Here is a 25,655-nt window from a genome sequence, read left to right on the forward strand (position 1 = left end):
CAACCTGGGAAGAGGCAGAGTAAATAAAACCTCCAATTTCTAGTTCAGGGAACTGAGGTGAAGAAATCTGATCTAGAATACAGTAGCAATATTCAGGAACATGATACGAACTTTCTATTCTATCCAAAATCGCCACACTAGTTGAACTCTATTAGAATTTTTTTTTTTTTAAATTAAATCCAGGGAAGGAGGGAAAAAAGTAAATACAGCTGTACCTCTACGTAACATATTCTAAAGTCACTCAACCTGGGGGTATGGCTGCTTGCATTCATCTTTTTAGTGTAAAGAATATAATGGACTTAAGAATATTACTTACAAATCTTAAATATAAAAGGGCTTTATAGATAATTGGGTTGTGGTCTAGCAAATCTGCTTCCTATTCTTACCCACGCCTTCAAACCTATATGTGGTCCATTTTAACATCCTGTATGATTAAACTGCCTTAACAGCATCTTATAGGACCCCAAATAATAATTCAAAAATTCGCCACATGTGGTATGAAAAGATTAGACACGTCTTAAGCAGGCAAGGACTTAAATCCTGGCTGATAATACAGTGAAGAAATTATACACCATAAAGGCAGGGGGAAAAGAGCAAAGGTTTAGCAAAAGGGAGATATAATCAGAGGACACAAGCCTTCATATAAATCAAGTCTTTCTATTCCGGGTGATTATTTCATAAACTGGATCTTGGACTGTTGATCTCTTTAAATGATTACACTTTAAATGATTACATCTCTAAAATGTATGCACTTTTAGAAACAGTTGCTGGCTGATTTATATTTCAGACGTATTTCCCCTCCGTTTTTATTCCTTGAAAATATGGTTTCTGTAATAGAGTTGATATTTTCAAATAACATGAAAAACTTGAAATTCAATTTGTATAAAAGCCATGTAATTTTAGTGCACAATTACAACATCACATTTGGAGAAACAGTGATAAAAGAAGCAACCAAATGCACACCCAGATGAGACCCATTTTCAAAAGATAAAATCATTTTGTCAAGAGAGGATACATTGATTTTTTTTTCTCCCCCTCTTGCCTAGTCCAAATAATGAAATCAACCTTGGTATTTCCTCTAAAAGACAGAAAGATGGACTTAGAAGAAGGGGGAAGAGAGAGAAGGGGAGAGAAAGGAAGGAAACAGAGGATCCCTGGAATGTTCCATTTCCCTTGCCAGTTGGCATATTTTTGAGCAGGCTCAGAGGAGATGAAGTGTTCCTTTCACTAGTAATATTTGTAAATTGCCAAATGGTATTTGGTGTTAACAACAGAAGATAAAATACATATGCAACACCTATTAGTCATGATAATATAATTTATTTATCCTAATGTCTGTAATAAACACAGCAAGTGAACTACAGCATGCTTTTATTATAAATGAATCGAAGGAGTCAGCTGTTTCACAGAGTGCTCTGCAAGGCCTCTTCTGTAGGCTGAACTGTTCTCCTCTACCTACCTGCTCAACAAGGTGAGTTAGCCAATGACAAGGGTCGTGAAACACAGCCAAGCCAAAGACCTCCCCAGACACAATCCCTACTGCATACAGCGGTTAAAAACAGGTGATCAAAGACAGTGCTAATAAAGGCTAAAATATGAAGAGCTTTCTAAGGCCATTACCGCTGCCCTTAATGAAAAACAGTCAAGGCTACATCACATTTCTAAAGCTTGCAGGTTCTCCATTTTCATTTTCTGGAGAAATTATTATTTATATGCTATAACAATACCAAAACAACATGTCTTATTCAATTGGACTTGTAGTGGTTACTATTTAGTTGTCTCATCATACTTTATGTTAATTGTTAAGCAAAGTAAATGCACACAGAGGCAAGCATCCAGAGAAGACTTCTGCTCACACTTCTTACACTGCTTTCTGAATAGGGAGGGATAAATGTCATGCAGAGCCTGCTGGGGCTCTCTCTGCAACACAAGGCTGACTGGAGGAAGTAAGTACAGCATAGTGTAGACATAAAAAATATCTATGTAATAAGCTGTGACCATCAGATAAGGGGCACAGAAGCAAACGCGTGACTCAGAATGGCTTATATTCCATCTAACAATTTCCTATAAGTTCCCTTATCCAAGGACCTTTTTTTTTTTGATTGTCACATACTTAGAATTTTCACTTCCCCAAGAAGTTTATGAGATCCCTAACTACATTACTTTTAACAGGTATATGCCTTTTCTAAAGCACCTTAAGTGGCTCAGAATAGTATTAGGAGCATAGTAGCCATTCATGATATAGAACTATAAATTGAAGTATGCTGTTGTTTGTCTCACACAGTGAACGTTCTATGGGCAATACAAATAAGAAAGCTTTTAAAAATTCTTACATTAAAAATTGCCGAACATGTTGCTGTATACAAGCCTTATGTATTGAGATATTCATATTCAGTAGTTAGTATTAAAAAGGAAAATATTTTTGTCCCTTGATTTACAAATACTGTCATTAAAAAAAAGTAAAAAAGAGAAAAAAGTTGAAAATATTTTTAAGTTGAATATTTAGGAACAATGATATTTGTAGAAGAAGAAAAAATAAGTTATTCAGTTTGAGAAAGCAAGATTGACAACTTATGATTTTTATCAGAAATACAATGTAATCATGGCTAGTCAACCATGAAAAGTACAATAAAACAATTCTAAGATAATATTAGGTTTAGGGTAAAGAATTCAGATACCTGTACATATTGAATCTTTTAAAAAATGCTTAAATTTAAAGTTTCATATTAGAAAACTGAACAAAACTTTTCTTGATAGAATGTTTGAGGTTAAAGTCAATCTATGTACAATGTGGCATATACCATATATATGTATGTTTACACACACACATATATATACACATATACATCGTATACATATATACATATAAACAAGCACATACATACATGTGTATATGCCTAATTTGATTTTTACTGAACTTTATTAATCAAAAAGCCAAATATTCATAAAATGATTTATTCTCCATATATGAACTATAAACATTAAATCAACGAAGAGACTGAAGACTCAAATGCTAAATTAACATGGATATTGTAAAATGGAAAGTGCCTTAAATCCACAGGGCAACAACTCGCTCTTACAACCTCATCAGGGCCAGCTTCATGGGTGCACAACCAGCAAAGTTGGACAAGGTCTCACACTTAGAGGGAAAGTGCACGAAGACTGACTTCATGTCTTACTGTAATTATAGTTGTTAACATTTTTTAATTTTCAGAAAAGTGACCTTGCATTTTCATTGTGCACTGAAACCTGCAATTGATTCAGCCAGACTTCCCTGGGAGCCTGCATTTTCAAACAATTTCTGGACACCTGTATATATTATTGTGTTTTTGAAGTTATTGTCTGAGAGTTTGTTTCTGTGAGGCAAATATTTACATGACTTGGAGGTCTTAGCCCTTGCCTGGATGAATATATCAATCTTGCCAGCGCAATCTTGGCTAAGATGAAGAAAGGAGGAAGATTTTGCCAAGAGTAGATGATCAACCAGTACTCTGATGGCCTATCTTGATTTCTTCTTTGACATGCTGATATAAATCACCCAGGAAGTGAACCCAGTACAGAGATTATTTCTCACATTTCTAACTTATATTTTATCTCCTTCCAAAAGCATTTGAAGTCATTTTCAAGTTAAACATAGTTTTACATAAAACCAATAAACACAAATAAAGGAGTATTATTAATTGAAAAGAAAAGGAGCACAGGAAATTGTGTCTAAAATAAGGCTGCATGTTTCAAATAGTTACTCACTGAATTTAACCTTTAGAATAGAATTTTTAATTAAAAATATAAAGCTGGAAAACTTATTAGTAAGTCTTCATTCTAAATAACATTGGAGGTCCATAAGAAAAACTAAAACTATTTAAGGTACAGAAATATCTCTTAAATGAACAATTTGGGTGCTCTTCCCTTATAAAAGTTGATAGTATGGAATTATAACTTGTTTTACAGCTTTACTTTGGGAGGAATGAGGCTAATACAGTGATTCAAGTTGGATGTCAAGGAGACAGTCCAGTGGAGGACGTCTCCCATGCTTCTGAAGCCTCAGTTGGCCTTTGGTATCTTCTTCTGCTGTCATTGCCTGTTTAAATTCTTTAAAAGTCCCTGTATTTAGAAGTTTTATGCCATTTTTCTTTTACCCCTGATGCTAAATCCTGCCCAGACTGACTCTAGAAAATGTGAAAAAATCAATGGAGAAGGATTAAACTCAATGGTGGTGATGATGAAATACAGTTGGGCAAGGAGTCACTTTAGGAAATGAGGATGTGAGCTATATGGAGGAATGGGGCCATTATTTCCTCTAATCTGCCATTGTGGAGAATGAGGCCTGAGTGAGGAGGCCATATGTCAACATGTCATCTTTCCTATAAAAGCCTTCAAGTTAAACACGTTGGTTCAAACACCTGCCTTCCGTTTTCTCATCTCCAAGAAGTTCTACTAGGACTCAAGGACACTGCTGATGAACCCTTACTAAACACAGCCTCTCCCTTTTCATACTCACACTCAGGCTGAGTGGCCACCTTGATGGGTTGAGAACTCTCCCCTGGCCCCCACTCATTGTAGGCAACAACTCGGAAGGTGTACATGGCTTCTGGCTTCAGGTTTCCCACGGTAAGCTGAAGGGACCCAGGCTGGGTTGTATTCAATGCTCGTTCCCTAGGAAATCAAGGTTGAACAGAGAGATTATTTCCAAAATGAATACTTTGGGCCCAGACCTTTACTTGGGTTACAAGAGCTCACTCATTATGGATGACTATGGGACAGAATCAAGAGGTCGGAGGCTTACTATGGAAAATAAACTACTTGAAAGGAACTTTAAATAAGTGTTGCAAGGTTTTCAAGTTGATGTCATCCTTCACGAAACTTGCAAACTAAAGACTTTCCCTTGACACTTTACAATTAAGAATTCGAAACTCATGAGAAACAAAGAGGTATTAAAATAAGAAGAAGCATCTGGAATGTAGACAGGAAGATGCATTTTGTACACATCCGGCTAATGACAGAAATCAAGGTTTCAATTATTCCACAAATTGGTCTTTGTCAGTATTGCCAGCAAATGCATTTCTTTCTTTGTAGGAAAGGAAAACGCAGATGCTAAGTGTTCCTATGTATGTATGGAGCTTGGGCTCCTGTGGATACTTTAAGTGCACTTATTAAAAGGAAAGAAATTATTTTCTGTGTGAAGAAAAATAGTCAAAATGTCTGCGTTCCTTTTTCTTCAAGCCTCTTCTATATGAGCGCAATACATTTTACCAATTAAATGCGTCTTCCACGTTGTAAACAACTGGATTTGCTGATTCTGGTGGGATTTAGATATACTTTAAGAGAAGACAAACTATGAATAGGGATGCTATCAGTAAACAAGAGAACTACTGAAATTTTCTTTAAGGATGCAAAAGATCCTAGACCTCATAGATATCTTCATTGACCCTTAACATATAATTGTGAACTGAGTAAAGTAGAAATGCTCAACTACTCACAGTTTGTTAAGGTTTCTATCCCTAGATAATATCTCTTAGCTTTCAGTGGAATTACATGTTCATTTTAATTGTGTCACAGAGTTTTGTTTTATTTTTGGAGATATTTAAAGTGAAGCCTACTTTTCTCTCAGGGAAAATTAGTTTTTCAAAAAGAAGAATCAAAATAAAAAGTTTCTAGAGGCATGAATGATGATTCCTGAGCCTATGTACACTCGAAATATCATGCAGCAGAACCTGGCTAGCTCATCCTTAAATCAAAATTTTCTTCTTCTTAACATGCTAGACTACATTTCCCAGCCTACTAAACCCTGGATGAAGACATCTGATGGAGTATATGTGATGTGTGCTGATTCACTCTGAGCCTAAAATCACTGCATATAACTAACCCTCCAGATTTTCTTCCTTTATTGTGGACTTGACGTAGCCAAGCATGATGATCTTAGATTTCACACATTGATCATGGACAGGGGTCAAAGTTTACAAGAATTTTGGAGAAGAGCTGGGGGAGAAAAACTGTCAATTAGGGCATTGTTTTATTTCTTATAGAGTCAGAAATAGAGATTTGAGTGATTATACGTATTAGAGCTTGTTCTATCACTAGCATAATTTTATCCAGTACAGATAAATATTAAAATATGCACCTTTGTGTGGTTTCCTCAGGTTGGGGCTCAGGGTCTAATTAATGGGTATGAAGCTTTAATTAGAGAAGATGGAAAGTTCTGCGAACACATGGTGGAGATGGTGGCACAACAAGAAAGAACAAAGTTAATGCTATGGAATTGTGCACTTAAAAATGGTTAAAAGCGCAAATATTATGTTATGTACATGTTAGAACTACAAAGAAAAAGCACACAATATGAATCTAAACATAGCCTGAGGGTAGACAAATTTTTAGAAATACAGTGTTATGTTGGTAAAGGCTGCATAATGAATTCTATCTGGGAGGTCTGGATGGGATTCAGTATAACCCAAAGCAGCCAAATATAAGAAACACTGTATGATACTTCAACATATCACAGGTTGCACTGTCATACCCTACCAAACTAAACACAGTTAGGCCAGCAAGTTGCTTTTTAAAAGAGAACCTCATCATCCAAAGATCAGAGACCTAAATGTAAGAACTTGAGACTATAAAAACTCTTAGAAACACAGGAGGAAGCCTTCAAGATATTGCATAGGTGATGATTTTTTTTTTATAAGACCACCAAAGAACAGGGAACAGAAGCAAAAATAGACACGTGGGATGAGATCAAGCTATGATGTTTCTGCACAGCAAAGGTAGCTACCAAATGGGAAAAGAGAGAACCTACAGAAAGGGAGAAGGTTTATGGACTACTTATCTGATACCATATACATATTCAAAATATATTAGGAACTCAAAAACCTCAATAGAAATAAAAAGTAATCCAATTGCAAAATAGGCAAATGGTATGAGTAGAAAATTCTCAGAAGAATAAATTCAACTGTCAACAAATTTATGAAAAAAATGCTCAATTTCATAAACCATGAAGGAAATACATATCAAAAACATAATGAGATGTCATCACATCATAGTCAGAAGAGCTGTTACAAAAAAATAAATAAGAAAAAAGAAAAAGGAATGTTGATGGTAATGTAGAAAACAAGGAGAGGAAAGGAAGTTAGTACAGCTATTAGGAAAATGCATGGAGCTTCTTCAAAACACTAAAAACAAATTCCACCATAAATCTTCTAGAAATAATAAATGAATTCAGCAAAGTGGCTGGATATGAAATCAATACCCATAAATCAAATGCATTTCTATTCAATCAGTGATGAATCCACTGCAAGAGAAATCAGAAAAACTACCCCATTCACAGTAGCTTCAAAAGAAAAATTACTAGGGGATTAATCTAACAGTAAAAGACCTCTACAGTGAAAACTATAGAACACTAAAAAGGAAATTGAGGAGGACCTTAGAAGATTGAAAGATCTCCCATTCTCTTGGATAGCAGAAATAATATTGTCAAAATGGCGATACTACCAAAAGTGTTATTCAGATTTAATGCAATTCCTATTAAAATTCCAATGACATTCTTCATAGAACTAGAAAAAGAAACCATGAAATTTATTTGGAAAAATAAGAGACCTGGAATAGACCAAGCAATCCTTAGCAAGAAGACTGAAGCAGGAGGCATCATAATACCAGACCTTACACTGTGCTACAAAGCAATGGTAACAAAAACAGCATGGTATTGGCACCAAAATAGACATGTAGATCACACAAAGACAAACCCACATAAATACAGTTATCTCATATTAGACAAAAGTGCCAAAAATATTCACTGCAGAAAAGATAGCCTATTCAACAAATGATGCTAAAAAATTGAAAATACATATATAGTGAGGTGAAATGAAACTTCTTTCACCCTGCACAAAACTCAACTCAAAGTGGATCAAAAACTTAGGCACTAGAACAGAGATACTGCACTTAATTGAAGAAAAAGTAGGCCCAAAAATGCATTATGACCTGACTTCCTTAATAAGGCTCCAAGTGCAAGAAATAAAACTAAGAATCAATAAACAGAATAAATTCAAACTAAAAAAGTTTCTTCTCAGGAAAGGAAACAATCAATAACATGAAGAGAGAGCCAATAGAATGAGAGCTATGCACACCTCAGAAAGAGTACTAATCTCCAGAATATATAAAGGACTCAAAAAACACCCCCTCCAAGAAAAAAAACAAATAACCCAATCAATAAATGGGATAAGGAATTGAACAGATACTACACAGAAGAAAAAATACAATCAATCACCAAACATGAAAAAATGTCAATCATATCTAGCAATTAGAGAACCTTAAGATTTCATCTCACTCCAGTCAGAATGGAAATATTCAAGCACATAAGCAATAATAAGTGTTGGTGAGGATGTGGGGAAAAATGTACCCTCATACATTGCTGGTGGGACTGCAAATTGGTGTAACCATTCTAGAACGCAGTATGGATATTCCTCAGAAAATTTGGAATGGAACCACCCTTTGACCCAGTTATCCCACTCCTACGTTTATACCCAAAGGACTTTAAATCAGCATACTATAGTGACACAGCCACATCAATGTTTATAGCAGCTCAATTCATGATAGCTAAACTATGGAACCAGCCTAGATGCCCTTAAATAGATGAATAGATAAAGAAAATGTGGTATATATACACAATGGAATATTACTCAGCCTTAAAGAAGAATTAAATTATGGCATTTGCCAGTAAATTGATAGAGCTGGGGAATATCATGTGAAGTTAAATAAACCAAACACAAATAACCAAAGGACACATTTTTTCTCTGATAAGCAGATGCTGATCCATAATGTGGAGTGAGGCGGGGGGAGAATGAAGGAACTTTAGATTGTACAAAGGGGAGTGAAGGGAAGGGTGGGTGGGGGTATGTGGATTGGAAGGATGATGGAATGAGATGGACATTATTACCCTATATGCGTGTAAGATTAGAGTACCATTGTGACTCTGCACCATGTACAGCCAGAGGAATGAGAAGTTGTGTTCTACTTATATACAATGTGTCAAAATGAACTCTACTACCATGAATAAATAATTAGAACAAATTACAACATTAAAAATACTAAAAACAGAAATCGAGCTACCCTATTTCTAGGTATGTATCCCAAGATATAATATCAGCATATCAAAAATATACCTGCATGCCCATGTTTAGTGTAATACTATTCACAATAGTTAGTATATGAAAGCAACCCAGATGACCACCAATCGAGGAATGGATAAAGAAAATATGGCTTATATACACAATGCAATATCATTCAGCTATAAAAAGAATGATATCATTTTCAGCACAACAAATGGAACTAAAGGAGATTATGTTAAATGAAATAAGTCAGTTACAGAAAACCAAACACCATAAATGCATGCTAAAAAAATAAGCCAATCTGAATGTAGAATTGTGGTTTGTGGAATCCTGAAAGGATAGGTTAAAGGGGGATATGAGAGGTTGGAAAAAGGGAGCCAAATATAATTAGATAGGAAGAATAAGTTCTGGTGTTGTACATCACAGGGAGTGACTACAGTTCACAATAAACTATTGTGTATATTATGCATAACTGGTAGGAATTCAAGGACTCCAAACACCAAGTAAGGAGAAGAAAATGTTAATTACCCTGATATGATTAGTACAGACTACACACACATATTGAAATATCACACCACACCTCATAAATATGCACACTTATTATGTGCTGATCAAAATTTTTTTAAATGTTGAGGTAGATGGAAATGCTAATTATCCTGATTTGATCATTACACATATATAAAATTATTACACTCTATTCCATAAATTTGTACAATTTAAATAATTAATTTTAAATAGGAAACCTTCATGATTAGATTGTATGTATTTTCATCGGAAATTTTATATACACTGTCTCACAAGTCCTTTGATATAGATAGAATAGTTCATCATTATTTTATAGATACAAATGTGCGATTAATATAAATTACACGATTCTTTCCCACAGGACTTACAGTTGTGGGTATCACAGTTACTATAGAAATAAAAAGCTCTATCCTCTAAATCCAGTTTTGACAACACTAAATAACAATGGGGAAACAAAGGACCTCTTTGAATCACAGGTCTGGGTAGAAGACATGGTATCCTGAAGGGGACAGAGGCACAATGTGTCTTTGGAAACCACTGTGAGGAGGAGTTGTCTCTCCTCTGCTTTGAATCATTCCATGATATCTTTTCTGGACTTTCAACACTGTAGTTGTCATCAAAGATCAGATTTGCATATTAAACTTCTTTGGCATCTATGAGGAAAGTGACTTTATTTTTAGACCTACACGCTAATTTTGATAAAACCAACTATGTTCCAGATCTTGCTGGTATAACCCTTGAATAGTGTTCCTCAAATGCTTAAAAAAAGGTGAAACAATTTGAACATGCCCAGGTAAGAATGTTGAAGATCACATAATGAAAATATCACTCATATTGAAAAGGACTCTCTTGTATGAGAAGACATTTTCAGGTTTCTATAATATCCATCAATTCTGAATAATATCCCAAATACAAATATTCACACACACAAATTATTATCATTGATATGGACAGATGAAATTTCTTTGGTCTTACAGAAATTGTGACAAAGCATCTTTAGAAAACATTTCTATGGCATTTCTCTGTAAAATACAATCTAAACATATTCATTGTGGCTTGCTCATCAAACCTCGCTTCAGGACATCTCCACATCCCTCTTATAATAACACGCTTGCACTACCCTGGTCTAACCACTAGATTCTTCAACGTAGGCTCTGAGTCATCTTACACAACGACACAATTCAAACACTTCAATGCTATGTGCTGTTCTGAAATCTGATCATCACGGCAAAGTGAGGTCACAGTAAGACTCTACGTGGGTGTGTTTTCCAATGATATGCTGCGTGTGAACCATCTTAAGGAGGAACCACCGTGCCCAGGAGACAATGCAGAGTCTTTCACAAATGGCAGTGGCTGCTGTTATTTTAACATTAGAATAAAATACCACCAGGACATCATTAGGAAGTAAGATGTTTGAGTCCAAGAAGAGGACTTGTCTACAAAATATGTAGAACCAGGATTCTGAGGAGATAAAAAGCACACAAAAAAGGTTTCACTGCCCTTTAGGCCTGCTTCCCAAATAACAATAACAAAAACCTTATTAATATTTTCTAATAGATCAATTGGGTTTGGAGACATAAGTTTAAACCAGTAGTTCATAAATAGAACTACTGAACCAGTTCCACCAGTGAAAACTAATGTTCGTAGGGACTTTGCTGACAGGCACAGAGAAGCAGAGGAGCTCCCGAGATGCTCAGCTCAGCTCCAAAGGTCTGTGGCATCTGAGGTCCCCACTGGTGTCTGGGCTTCTGCTGCCAAGCTTCTGTCCCTTTGCTTCCTTGGGTACTACTGGGGGTGACGTCCAACTGCTGAAGTGACATAAATGCATTGTGGGAAGAAAGCGTGTCTTGCCATATTATCCTGCATAATTTCCTCAGTCACAAGCTCCAAAAGGTTGGCAGGGGAGTTTTGATTTTGTTCTCCAGCCTCTATTAGCTATAAACCCAGCATCACACCTTATTTCCCAACAGTTAAGTAAGGTCTGGGTCTGGAAGGGCAGCTGATTATGCTGGGTTTCTCTGGCCCCATAACTGCCTGACACAAGGCCATCTCGAGTAGTTAGACTCCATCATCTCTACACTGAAGCACTTAGTAATTAAGGGTTTCTTTCTGCTCATTCTAATCCGTTCTCCTGTGTAAATGGGCAGATAAACACTAGGAGCTCTGAGAAAAGGTGAAACCCTTGATGTGAGAAGTTTGCCCAATTATCGTGTGAGGATGTTCTGCTGCCTCTCAGGGAAATCCAGTGAGTTGAAGACATAATTGCTCTTCAAATCTGCACCGCTCAGTCTGCGCCATCTAGAATCCATTCCCTGTGAATGTACTTGTTGAATATCCAGAATATTGACTACATGAAGTCTGACTCCTTGGGCTGACTAAGAAACAACCACCGGCAACTTACCTCTTTGACCATTACAAAAAAAGATCACAAGAAGTTAGTAAAAAACAAATATTGACTTTTTATAAATTTTAGTGTTAGGTGCATCAGATCGCCTGATTTCTTGGAAAACATCTGCCTGTATTCTAGAAGCACACACTTTAATGCAGTAACAATGGTGCTGCTGCTTTGCTGATGGCAGTCAGTGGAACTGTTAAGTGTCAACACATTTTGAGCCATGAAGTCAAATGTGGTGGCATGGAATGAATGCACCTTGTGGGAGCTTCACTGAGACCTAAACCTGTGCCTGGAACCTCTCCTTGCTCTAGTACATTCTTACAATGTATTGGATTATAATAGCAGCTTTTCCTAGTTTTCTGTCATGGGTCCTTCTAATTCTTTCTACCTGTTATTTACAGACATCCTTTTAAATATGCATATTCTGTCAACTCCATGCACATGACCTTGAACTGGCTGATGTTCTATAACTAATACAATCTCACCTCCTTGGGATGGTCCAGAGACCTCCACGTGTGGACCAAACCTTTCACAGGCCTCTGCAATGACCCACCTGCCTCATCCATGCCCCTGGCTGCCTCTGCCTTTTCTCCTTATGCCTTTGGTTTGGTTTGTTTCATTTCAGTCGGCTTGGAGTTATGTTCTCTGGACTCAGACTCCCTTCTCAATTTGGCAAGAACTTGTTTCAGATGAAATTTTCTATTTCCGACTATCACTTCATGTAATTCCAAGCAGCATTAAATGTCCTCTCTTAGTATTTTGGTGGTTCTTGGTTTATGCACTGAGTATAACCCATAGGTCACTGTATTAATGGACAAGCCTGTCTCTTTGACTTGATTGTGAATTACCTTAGGAGAAACCATATTTCACACATATTTTGTTCACATTCAGCATTTATACAGACTGAGTATAAAAAGTAGCCGTGTTGCTGATGTTTATAATTTTTCAATGAATGCATAACTAAATGTAAAAAATTTAGGATACTAACTGAATAAAAAATGCCTAAAAAGCTAGATTTTGATTCCATGTCCCATCCCCATTTATTTGGGTCATCTTCACCATGCTCCTTCACTTTTCTGAATCTTGATTTCATACCTGGAAACAAGAGAATGGGATCTACTCAAAGATTTTCTACTCTAATATTCTTTATTGAGAGTAGAAAATCTCCTATCTCTGGTTTTTGTTTTGTTTTGTCACGTTTTGTTTTATTTAGCTGAGTTCAGAACTTATGTTCTAGTCTCTAGAACACATGGAAATACATACTGTCTTGGCTAAGTGCACCAGGGTGTTAATACTTAGTTAAGATGGTGAGTTGAGAAAATAAATTCTCTGTTGAGGTGACTAAAACCTAACTAGTTGCTTCTATGAGAGACAATTACATTAACATTTTTTTGGTAGGGAAGAAATTATATTTGATGAAAAGATTTTTAGCATCTCCTTTGTATCTATTTTACTTGCATTTTTATTCCTTTTAGGCATGTAAGAATGGTACAACAATGAAAATATTTTAAAACTGACATATGGTGTTTATTGGAACACAGCTCATGGTGATAGAAGCAATAACCCCCTACCCTAAGTCCTCTGTCCCTGACTGTTCTAAAACTGTAGATTTTGGAAGCACTGCCATTTAAGAGGAAAGGAGATTCTGAGAAAACTCAGTGCCAGATACAGCATAAGTAGAAACAGAGTCTGTCTTGTCACAGGCATTTCTCGTACTTCCAATAAATTTTGGTTAAAAATTCTTGTTGTTTTCCTCGAATTACAAAAAACATAGACCTAGGAACAGACTTTTCAAAAATTTGCTTAATATAATTTCTGCGGCAACGTTAGTACAGGTCCAAGAGACTAATTATATAACACATAGTTACTGCAACAACAAATTTGAAACTACATTTTTGCGGGTGGGGGTAGGGGAAGGTTTGGGTTTCAAATTATATATTTTGCATAATTTCAGCCTCTATTTTCTGGATGAACATGACTCATTTCTGGGTCCTCTTCTTCTGATTCTTTGGGATGAGCCATTGTTTCCTGTTCTAGCTGCAGTGGCTCTGCACCTGCCAGATTCCTGACTTACACCTCTGACCCAGTCCTCTCTGAGCACCAAACTCTTAATTTTGAGACCCCTCTCAACCTTCCTGCTACAATGTTGTAACAGGTATGGCAAACACAACGTGCCTGAAACTGAACTTGTGGTCTTCATTCCCAAGCCTGGATGCTTTCCAGCTCCCAATCTTAGAGAATCGCACCCCTTTCTACATTGAAACGCAGCTGACACCTGGCCTCTGTCCTTGGCACCTCCCTCGCTCTCACCAATCACAAGCAATTCATCTCCTGGACCTATAAGCTTTGTTTCCTTAATATAAATCTCTCAAATTTTGTTTCCCATTCTCCATCCCTATTGTCAGACCCTTCATCTAAGCCATGATTATTATCTCCTGCCTGGACATCTCTGGCAGCCTGTGGCATGTCTTCTGGCCTCTACTTAGGTAACCTCTGGTCTAAGCCCCTCTTCTCCACCCACAGAAGTCTCTTAAGATTACTCTCCTGACTCTGGTAGAACCATACAAACACACTTATATTTTCTCATAGAAACATGTTCCTCTCCAAGAGGGCTCTTAACTCAGTGTGTATGTAAATATTCACCAGTAGGATGATCCTCCCAAGATTTCTAAATGCCTTCCAGGGAAATTTTTGAGTTCTCTACTATTTTCAAAACAGTGCTTGACACCATTTTTTTAAAAAAAAAAAAAACCCTCACATTTATTGTTTAAGTGACTAATGGCTTATCCAATATTTATTGTTTAAGTAAATAATGGCTTACCCATTTTCATATGTTATTTAAAGATGACATCTTTTTTCCAATATGCCTTAAATCCATTATAAGAAAAAAACATCACTATACTTTCACTTGACCATCTAAGAATATGATGAGATAAAAGGGCCAGGCTTTCACATTGGACAAAGAAGCAGAGATCCTGAAATGATGGCTAACTTTGACAAGGGTCATGCCAGGGCCAATGTGATGCTTTGGATTCTGAATCTTGTCCTCTTTCTATCACAATACACTCCCTTCATGGATAACAAGCTGCATCAGCTGCAGAGTCCTCAACTCTGAAGAGCAGGGAAAGAATATGTAAACACCATGTTGAAAATGTAATGCACAGTGAATTGTAAAACGAATCCTCCATGTCAATCACTCAAAGCTGGTCTCTAATCCTGAGCTGTGAGCAGAGGTTTTCCAAGGCAGCATAAAGCAATAGAAAGCATCAGTGCTGAAAGCTGGAAGACCTGGTTCTAGCCTTTGTTCTATGGCAAAATAGTGGGTGACCTTGAACACATCAGGGCAATCTTGGAGTCTTCCATGCTTCATCTGCAAAGTGGAGATACCAGCCCCTTATCAGCCTACCTTAGTGTTACTGTGAGGATTAAAGTGAATGATGCTCATAAATGTTCTTTAATTTGCTCATATAAACTTCCACTGTACTTTATATGTACCTCTTTTGGGGGAATATCTTTTACTGTATGTATATAGTAAGGAGATCACTGGACTAGGAACTTTGAATTTAAATCCCAATTCTAATATTTACTGGTTGTGTAGCTCCTTAGGCCCTATTTTTGAGTCTTTCTAAATAGATTCACCTCTAAAATTGTGATTATCATAACCACAACATCTGAGGATCAAATGGCCTAATGCCTGTGAAAACAATAAATTCCTCACTAAATAAGAGTCAGGAAATGCCTCTGTATTTCATTCATTTTAATTTCCAACCCATGCAATGATTTGCTCATGGCACTAGTCAACAAGATCTGAGTGCACCAGGCAAAGGAAAAGTGTTTTAGGCACTTTCAAAAAACTTCATTTAACACATAGCTCAATGTTATATATCAGCTACTATTATTATGACACATGAGGAAACAAGTCACCAAGAACTGACCCAACGCCATTGGCTGGTAAAATTCAGACTCGGTATTCAAATCTACGTGGTTCAATTCTATAATCACAGAGTCTTAACCTATAAACTATGCTGTGTGACATTCCATAGGTAATTTTTAGATTAACAAATGAAAGGTATAAAGTCCTTTACATGAATAAAACTCACTAGTGAGATTTAATAATGGCAAATAAGTGATACAGATCACCTTCACCATTAAGTCAGAAAACTATGAGAAAGAAGCATACAGAAGAAATGCATGTCATAATTCTATAAATATGGAGAAAGTTTAGTTCTGTTGCATGTTAGTCCACTAAAGGAGCAAGGGATTTAGAACACTTGACAGGGACTCAGGCTTGCATTAAAATCTGGTTCTACTACTTCTTAGGTCCATATGAGGGGTGGGAACTTTGTCAAGTCTCATCTCAATAATACTTTGTTGTGAGGATTACGAAAGGAAATTGATATGAGGTGCTTAGGCTGATATCTGGAACAGTGAGTGCTCAATAATTGCTTGCTATCATGGTTGATGCTACCTCTATGGTCTTGGGCACGGAACTTTTCCCTTCTCTGAGCTTCAATCCCTGAATGTTTAAATGGCAGCAAGTCAGATTTTGATCTCAAAGATCACTTTAGTTCTAATGATTTGTAGTTACTAGGGGATGTATGAGAAGCAATCACTTCACCCATATCCAGTGTTCAGGTTGTGGAATGTATGCTGCTCTCTGACTTCTGAATTGAAAGCATCCTGAGGGACTGGATAAAAAACATGCTCAATATTGCACTTGAATTATAGACATCATTAACCAGTCAGACAGATTAATGATAATCTGAGCTTGAGTCATTTGCCTAAATTAGTGTTAATCTGAGGCAAAAGTTAAACCTGTTACCTTTTAAAGAGCTATTGTATTGAGGAGCTAAATAAACCTCCAAGAGCAAACAAACATCACAGCTAATCCTTAGAGACATATGGCATATATCTACCCTAGTTGAGAGCCAGAAAATACAAAATAAATGGGAATATTGGAATCAAGTTTTAATATCAACATTTATTTTTCTCTCAATTTAATAAGATCTTACTGAACGGCAGTCAGCTTTTTTTTAGCTGTTCAGTAACACAATTTATTTTAACAATTTGTTTATTAGAAAAATATCTATTAAGAGTATCACACCTGTTTCTCTGTGATCGTAATCCTATCAGTTATGATCAGTAAAAGTCTACATGGGGCATGGTGCCACACTTGGGTATGGAATCATTAGGGAGGGAAATATACACATATAGATTTGACGAAACATAAACTAGAAAACACGATGTAAAATATCATAGTAGTAATGCAATCAACGTGAAGGGAAGGGATAAAGGAAAAGTCAATTGCGGGACTGTGGAAACTTTCACATTGTACTTGACATTTCAGTTAGGGCTTCACTTCAACAAACCTTTAGTGAGTGTCTACTGGGTGTTAGGCATTGCTCTTGGTGCTAAAAATAGCTCAGTAGATAAAAGAGATCAAAACAACCCTTTTCACATAAATATATTCTGGTGGAGAGAAAGAACACAGGAAATGTTGGGGGCCAGGAAAGACCTTAAAGGAAAAGGGACATTCAGCAAAGACTCAGTGGAGATTCGGGAATGATCCAGGTATGTGTCTAGGGTACAGTGGACAGTCTAAGCAAGCTTCAAAGTCAATACAGATGTATGAAGGGAAGAGCCTGTTTGTATAGAGGGCAAACTGAAGGGAGCCAGTGAGACGGGACAGGAGTGGGCAAACAGCAAAACAGAAAGAAGAGGGAGCGATGAGGGCAGAGGAGGAACAAGGGGCAGGGAAGGAAGATTCTCTGTTAATTTTCTGAATGAGACAGGAAGTCATTAGAGGGCTCTGAATCAGAGCAATGACATGACACAACTTGTGTTTTAAAAGGGTGACTCAACTGTTATGGTGAGGCCAGAACTGGCTGGTTACAGCAATAACTTTTGATGAGACATAATTGTACCTTAAGGAGAAGGGGTAAGGACAATCAGGACTCAGCATATGTTTTATTTTTCATTTGCTTATCTGATCTTAGTGTATATTGTGAAAACTGAAGCAATAGTAAACTAGAATAACAGGATGAACTATTCTGTGCCCATCACTCAGCCCAAAATGTGAAACCATAGCCGTTCTTTCTGTTTTATTTTATAGAAAATACCAGGGATCATATAGGTTCATGGATTTTGAACATATTTTGACTTATTGATGTATTGGATATAGAGTGTGAAAACAAAACAAAACAAAACAAAGGATGTAAGAATTAATCCAACAATCTTGGTTTGACTCATGATAACGGTGAAATTTCAAAAATCTGGATGAAAACTCTGGAATGGTATGTATTTGGTGGGGAGAGTTGGAGATACAGGAAAAGAGGTATTTGGTTGTGTTCATAAATTTCAGATACCATGGGACATCTTGATAAGTCAAGTAAGAAAATAGATATATGAGTTTGTACTGCAGGTAAAATTTTAGGACCAGAGATATGAATTTAGATTTGTATCAATATAAAGTCATGGATAGAATATGAAGTTATGAAGTGCATGAAAAGAGATGCCTCAGGCCTGAGTCCTGGGGTAATCCCATATTCGCAGATCAAGGAGACTGGGAGTTAAATGTAGAAGAACCTGAAAGTGAATGGCTGGAGGGGCTGGAGTAGCCCTAGGAGAGCTTGTGTAATGGAAACCAGATGAAAAGTGAATATCATGAAAAGGGCAGTAATCAGATGAGACGAAGCTTGCTGATGGCCAAGTAATGTGAGGACCAGGAACTAACTATGGGGTCTAGCAACATGGAGGTCATTGGTGGATCTTGATTAGAGAACATATGCTGGGAAATACTAGGGGCAAAGTCATGATTGGAATAAGAGGGTGTGGAGTGGCTAGACAATTCAAGACACATTGTTATGAAAGGAAGAAGAGAATAGAGCAGTGGAGGAGAGAGGAGTAGGATCATGGGAGAATTTGCAGCAATGGAAGATACAACTGCATTCTTCTATGCTAATAGATATTACCCCCAATTGGGAGGAAATGATGTAGGAGAGAAAAATGGCAGAAGATGTGCTCCACCATGTCGCATGAAAGAATAAATTCTAGTACAAAGTTCAGCCTTGGTGAAAAGTATAGGCATTTTTTTTTTAAATAGAAACTTAAGGAAATACAGATTGCATGCTTAAAAACTCATCTGGGTAGTGAAATGAGGCCTGGAATCTTGTAGAACTTCCTTTCTGTTTTTCCAGGAAAGTACAAATAAGGTTGAAAAAGAAAGAAGAAAATGAAGAAAGTGTTAAACATGCAAGAAGAGAGGAAAAGGCATGAAATATGGTTAGGAGTACGTGTGAGAGAGGCTGACGTGACTGCAGCTTAAATCTCAGTGGCATCAAGAGGCAAATTAGAAGCTACTAACCTAAAGTGAGGTGAGTGGGTCCAGGGAAACCTTTCCTTGAGCTGGATTCAATGACATGAGTGCCAGGATTGGTGGGGAGGTATATTTGCCTGTTAGATTTTGCTACACAAGTGATATGAAATAAGAGTGTGGAAACCATAACATGGGTGTGCGTCAGCACGGGTTTAAAATCGCCTGTGCAATTTTAACTGTACAGTGAGTGAAGGAAAACAGGAAGGATGAGGGACAGGAAGACACTACAGGATCATTGAAGTATATAGATCCCTGTGGAACCAAAGGTTTTCTGCGGGAAAAGATCAACATGAAAGATGGCAAGACGAGAGTGTGGAGTGTGAGTCAAGAGGATGGTGTTTGAAATGGGGATAATGCAGACATTTTCATGAATGCAGATGAGGACTGTGGGGTGACCCTGGAAGTGAGGGACCACGGAGGTATGGGGAATTGATGCTCAGGCTTAAAAGATAAGGATGATTTTGATAGAAGAGGAAAAGATAAAGTAATTTCATAAGCAGGAAACTGAGCAGCTATGAAAATAAATGATTCACACAAAAGTATTTCTTCTTCTACTTCTTCTTCTTCCTTCCTCAGAGTCTTGTTTTCAGCCTCTTTTTCAGTGTCTCAGTTCACACCATTCTCAACCCCTTTGCTCTACTTGTGCGCAGTGACTGCCCTGATGCTTTACCCTCCGTTGGCTCTCATGGGAAACCTGAGAGGTAGCATCTATGTTTTCATCCCATTCTAAAGGAGAGGTGTTATTTGTTTTGTACATGACCGATACATCGGGTAAATGGTAAGCACACTCTCAAATCCAGCCATGTGGACTTTTGTGGCATCTTTTTAAGCATTTTACATTATAGGAACCACACTCTACTGACATATAGATTGGGGCTAGACTTCCATTCAAAGAACTCTGGAAGTTTCTATGCGCATGTGTTTACACAGAAATATCATTACATGTAAATGTAAGAACATTCACATTTTTTTCAGCCGCGCGTGAGTGATCCTAACTGTATTTCAAAAAGATAACTACTGACCGTAAGGAGGATGGATTGGATGGCAAGAAGGTATTTCCAGAGACCAGGTGAGTGAAGATTAAAGTGAGAATAAAGGGTGCACGGTGGACTGAGCCGAGTGGACTTGAAAGGCCTTAATGATGAATGGCAGTGGTGAGAGGCAGGAATGGGTAAAATATCAGCTGTTTTTTGCTTGGTCAGCTGGAGGGAAGGTACTAACATAAACTATAGGAAGAATGGGAAAACATATTTACAGAGGAGACAGCGAGTGTGCTTTGGGGCATGTTGAATTAAATGTGCCTCCAGGAAACCCAGGTACATGCATGGAGATGATTGGGCAAGAACTATGACCCCAGCCTTCATAACTGCACACACTAAGGTCCTAAAGTCCTACTAGGTGTCATAATGTTGCTGAATTAGTTGCAGAAATAAGACAAAAGCAAATGCTGTTGGTAATAACATAATAAATGATTTTAGCATTAGGCTGCGTGTTTCTCTCTGCTTATTTTGCTCATTTTGAAGTCAGGTCAAACTGCAAATGAAAAATAGGAATTTTAAAAGGATATACTTTAACTATTCTGTCATCTAGAAAGAAAATCATTTTGGGGCCCAGAGTGAGCAGAGTTGTTTTGCACCACTTGATCATACTGCAGCATCTTGAACTCTCTCAAGGACACCTCATCCTATACCCTGTGAATTCTGAGGAATTCCTCGAGATAGCTGTGTGCTCAAAGCACTCACACATCCAGAGGCTAGAGGATTAGCACAGGAATCTCTGCTCCTCCCCAGATGGAACTTAGCCAACACCCAAGATCTACCTAAGATTTAAAGACCAAATTTCAAAATCTTAACGTGGTGAAATATCTTAAGAAGAAAATGTTAGAAAAAAAAACCCAAACAGACGATGGCTATCTTAAAAGCAGACACATACAGTTCACTGTTGCCTAGTCAAAAATAATATGTACAACAATGATTTCTACCAAATACTAGGGATTTCTGCTGTGGCTCATAAGGGCCAACCTTAATTTTATCCTAACAAAAATCTTGCAAGGCAAGGATAATTGTTTTCTCCTTATTAAAGAGTAGAATAAGACTGAGAAAGGTCATTATTGAGATGGCATGACATCAACAATAGAGTTGGGGTTACAAACTAGCTACGTGGTTCTCTTTATACTTTGTTCTATTAATGCCTAGCCTAGTTATTTTGTTTATCACTTTGAAATCAAGGAAATAAGAACTTGATAACACAAATCACATCCTTGCCATTTTTTTCAAGGCAAGTGTATGTAAATGATTTAATTTATTCTGTGAACAATGCTGCTTTTATAAACCACACATATCCATTTAGCATTGAGGAAGGACAGAAGAGAGAATTCAGAGTCTCCAAATTTCTTGCTCAAGACCTCCCACGGCCAAAACCCATGTGTACATTAAGAATATGGTGGATGAAGCTGAGATTTAGTGGTAGCACCTACCTGTTGTCACCCTCTCTGGAGAAGAAGACTGTGAAGGTCTGAATGTTTCCTTTTGCTTCAGCAGGTGGACGCCAGCTGAGACGGACAAAGCGACTAGAGACCAAGACAGGAACGACGTCCCTGGGAGCAGACGGGAGGACACTGGAGCTTGGCATGGCTGAGGAGAAAGGAGGGGGTGGGGTGCTGTCAGAGGTCTTGGTGCCACAAGTGGGAATCAGACAGACAGAGCTGAACTACAGACAAGCACAGCCAAGTTGTCCTCCCTTGTCACACAGATTCCAAAGGAAGGCACAGAAACAATGGGAAGAAGAATAAATGGAATTAAGACACATTTGAACTCATTAGGTCTCAAAATGGTAGCTAATTAATAGCATAAAGTGTTGCACTGTGTATCTGTCCAGTTTTTATTACTTACAGGATTCGTGACAAAAGAAAATCAAGCTCTTCTTAGGCAAGAAATAGGGAAAGAAATCGGGTAATGTGAAATTTTAACAAACACATGAGTTCCAGACAGACCTCACTATGGACATGTGATATAATTCAATATTGTAAAAGGATCATGTTTCTTATGGCATCAAATTATAACAAAATTATCTTGGATAAGAGGCATACCAGTGTATGAAAGCACAACAAAGTTATTTTAGGTAATTAGCACGTTTCTCTGAGTCTTTATTGGAGGGAGGCAGAATGAATGAGTGGCAGAACGAACAAATATATGAATGAATCTATCTATCCATCCACCCTCGTGTGTGTGTATGCTTTTTTCTTTTTCTGGCTTTGGACACTGAACCCAGGAGCACTTTGCCACTGAGGTATATCCCTAGCCCATTCTTTCTTTCTTTTGATAAAGGGTCTTACTAAGTGGCTGAGAGTATCACTAAATTTCTGAGGTTGGCCTTGAATCTGCAATCCTCCTGTCTCCCCAGTCCCTGGGATTACATGTGTGCCCCACTGTACCAGGCTCATGTGTCCGTTTTTGAAGTAAAAAAAAAAAAAAGTTATTATAATTCAGAATATAAATTTAAGATATTTTAAATATAAAATCCAATGTACAGTGACCATTTTGTCAAAGTTAATCTTTGAGTTTTTTTGAAAGCAAAAGAAAAGGGCATAATCTCCCAGAGATTTACAAATGTTTGAATACTTTAGAAAAAATGTGATTATAGAGTTTTAATCAACAGTGAAGTCATCTGATTTCCGACAAACACTGTAATCCTCTTTTCTTACACTTAAGGAAATTCTGTAAACAAAGTTGATACATTAAAATACTGATTTCCTTGTTCAAAGGTGTTTGACAGTAGGGAAGACACAGAACAAGGAGGTGCACATAAGCCGACTTGAAGTAACGCTGTAACTGGGAGGTCAACCCCTGGGATGCCAGCCTTCTACCACACAACTGAGTGAGTAAATGCCTTGGGTAACCACGTAGCTACATGAAACCCTAATCCACTCAGGGCTTTTTGTTCAGATTGATACAATTCAAAGTAGTTTATTTATGTATTTTTAGAATGACACAGAATTAAAAACAGCAAATTAAAAGTTAAAGTCTATCAGCATATTGGCACCATTTGATTAACATCGTCCCATTTCCTTCCTCCCAAGCTCTGGTAACTCCTATTCTACTCTGTACATTCATGAGCTCAACTTTATTGGATTTCACATAGATGTGAGATCATACTATATTTGCCTTTCTGTCCAGAGAAATAGTTTTGAAATCTATTGCACAGAAGAATGACTATAGTCAATAATATGTATTGCATATTTTTAAATAGTAACTGTCACTGTTATGATGATAGGTGAGTTAACTGATACACATTAATAACTTTATCCAATTATATCACATTGCATATATATTCAAAATATCACATTGTACCTCATAAATGTACACAATTCTTATTACATTCTTGAAAATAAAATAAAAATGTTATTTTAAAAATTAAAATATTACTTTCAATAATAAAAATATTATTAATAATATATTGTTTGAAGCTGATGAGAACTAACAAAAAAATAGAAATTTTCATGGACTACCTGCTCATAATGCAGACAACAGAAAAAATTTCTGCAAGACTTACTGATATACAATTGCACTCTCCCTATAAAGAATCACTGTATTTATAGCAGAATTTAACAAGGGCTATTCATAGGAATTACTCTGAATTATCCACAGTCTGAAAACTGGCTTTCAAATATTTGAGGCATTTATAATCTGTAAAATAATTCTTCTATTAATTACAGTGGGTGTGTCTGCATGTGTGAATTTGGAATTCATCTTTGCTAGATACCTCTGTTTTCTTTGTTCAGCTCCCCCAGTCCACAGAATATATGTTTCCTCTGCTCGGGTGATTTTTAGCTCCAAACTACAAATACACATTCACCTACATATAATCTTCACACTGGCTTTTATAGGCAGACCATTTTCTCTAGTCGTTATCAAAATCAGTCTCCATTCTTACATTCACTTTACACAGGAGCTGGCTGAGTCAGTATTCCTGCTGTGAACTCAACTTCTGTGAGCTGGAAAATCCTTTCTTGTGTGGAGGAGAGTGGAAGACCTCATTTTCCAATGGTTCCAGAAACATTATCAATTTACAATTCTTACAAGTTACACAAAGAAAGAGAGATTTTAAAGAGTGGCAGAAAGCTTTCAAAGTTATTTCTGGCCCCATAGATTCTTTGACTACTTCTTTGTAGATAAAAGTCTCCCTGTGCTTGCCTGATCAGCACAGTATTTGAAATAAATGGAAGATTGGCAGTGAGTTAGTCAATCTTTTGCAGCAGAATGGTGATGGCATCCAGAGGGGAGAAGAAGGACGTCTGAACATAGAGCTTCTGTCAAAAATATGGCTGATGTTAAGCTTCTTGACAACAACCTTTACTTTCATATACAATAGACATTTTAACCCAGCACGCTGGCCTGAAGTTATTCTCTCCCTCCGCTTCTCAGGCTACTTCACCTCCTGGGTCACTCTTTTAGCTGTGTTTACATGGTCCTCTGAAGCGTGCATCCTCCATTCCTGACTCTTTCCCACTCAGCCCATTCTAGAACCACCCCTTCTGGACATCTTGGAAATCTACCTGTGCTGCCACATTTGCATCCACAGTGCTCTGCTCTCTCACCAGAATTGCCACGATGGTCTCCAGGCAACTCTGCCTGGAGACAAATTCACCTTCCTTGAGTATCTTCTCTGTAGAGCATCTAGAATAAGCTCATACACATACACTGTTTTCAAATCACTCAGCCACTTATTTGCCCTCAATATCCTCCCTTTATCCTAAGGGCAAACTCCAAATTCCTTAATAGGTTTTCTGACCTGGCTTCTGCCCCATGTGTGTTGGTTTGGGTTCTCTCCTGAACTGGACCTCAGAAAAAAACTTAGAGACAGACACTTTATTTAGGAAGTGATCCCAGAACACCAGGGGTGAGTTGAGAAGTAAAATAGGGCAAAGTGGGAACACTAGGAGTTACTTAGATGGTTATCAGTGGGGGAAACTGAAGGGCAATCCCACTGGGGACCAAGGGAGTCAGTGCAGGACATGCCACAGAGATTCTAGACCTTTCTCTCAAGCAGTTCCCCTGCTTTAACATGCCCATCTCATCACTTAACTCCTTCTTTCCCTTTTGTCTTAGTTTAGGCGCTTTTTTCATCAGAAAGACTGAACCAAAGCATTTGCAAAATATTTAATAGACAATAGTTACCACTATAATACAGGAGAACGTGTCAAACCAATAAAATAATAAATGTCCTCAAAAGAAAGGTCCAAAGTGACAAATGTTGAAAGGAATATGCC

General features: G+C 37.3%; 1 protein-coding gene across 1 annotated transcript in view; it reads right to left on the reverse strand.

Annotated features, from left to right (window-relative positions):
• The window catches only part of Dcc (DCC netrin 1 receptor), a 1,060,049-nt gene that overhangs the window by 308,886 nt on the left and 725,508 nt on the right, over positions 1–25,655 (reverse strand). The window contains exons 8-9 of the mRNA XM_076836991.2: positions 21,864–22,020; positions 4,499–4,653 (exon numbers count right to left, since the gene is read on the reverse strand). Coding sequence (XP_076693106.2) covers positions 4,499–4,653; positions 21,864–22,020 — 312 coding nt within the window. The remainder of the gene's footprint in view (positions 1–4,498; positions 4,654–21,863; positions 22,021–25,655) is intronic.

Source organism: Callospermophilus lateralis, chromosome 17 (genome assembly GCF_048772815.1).
Source record: "Callospermophilus lateralis isolate mCalLat2 chromosome 17, mCalLat2.hap1, whole genome shotgun sequence".
Lineage (NCBI taxonomy): Eukaryota > Metazoa > Chordata > Mammalia > Rodentia > Sciuridae > Callospermophilus > Callospermophilus lateralis.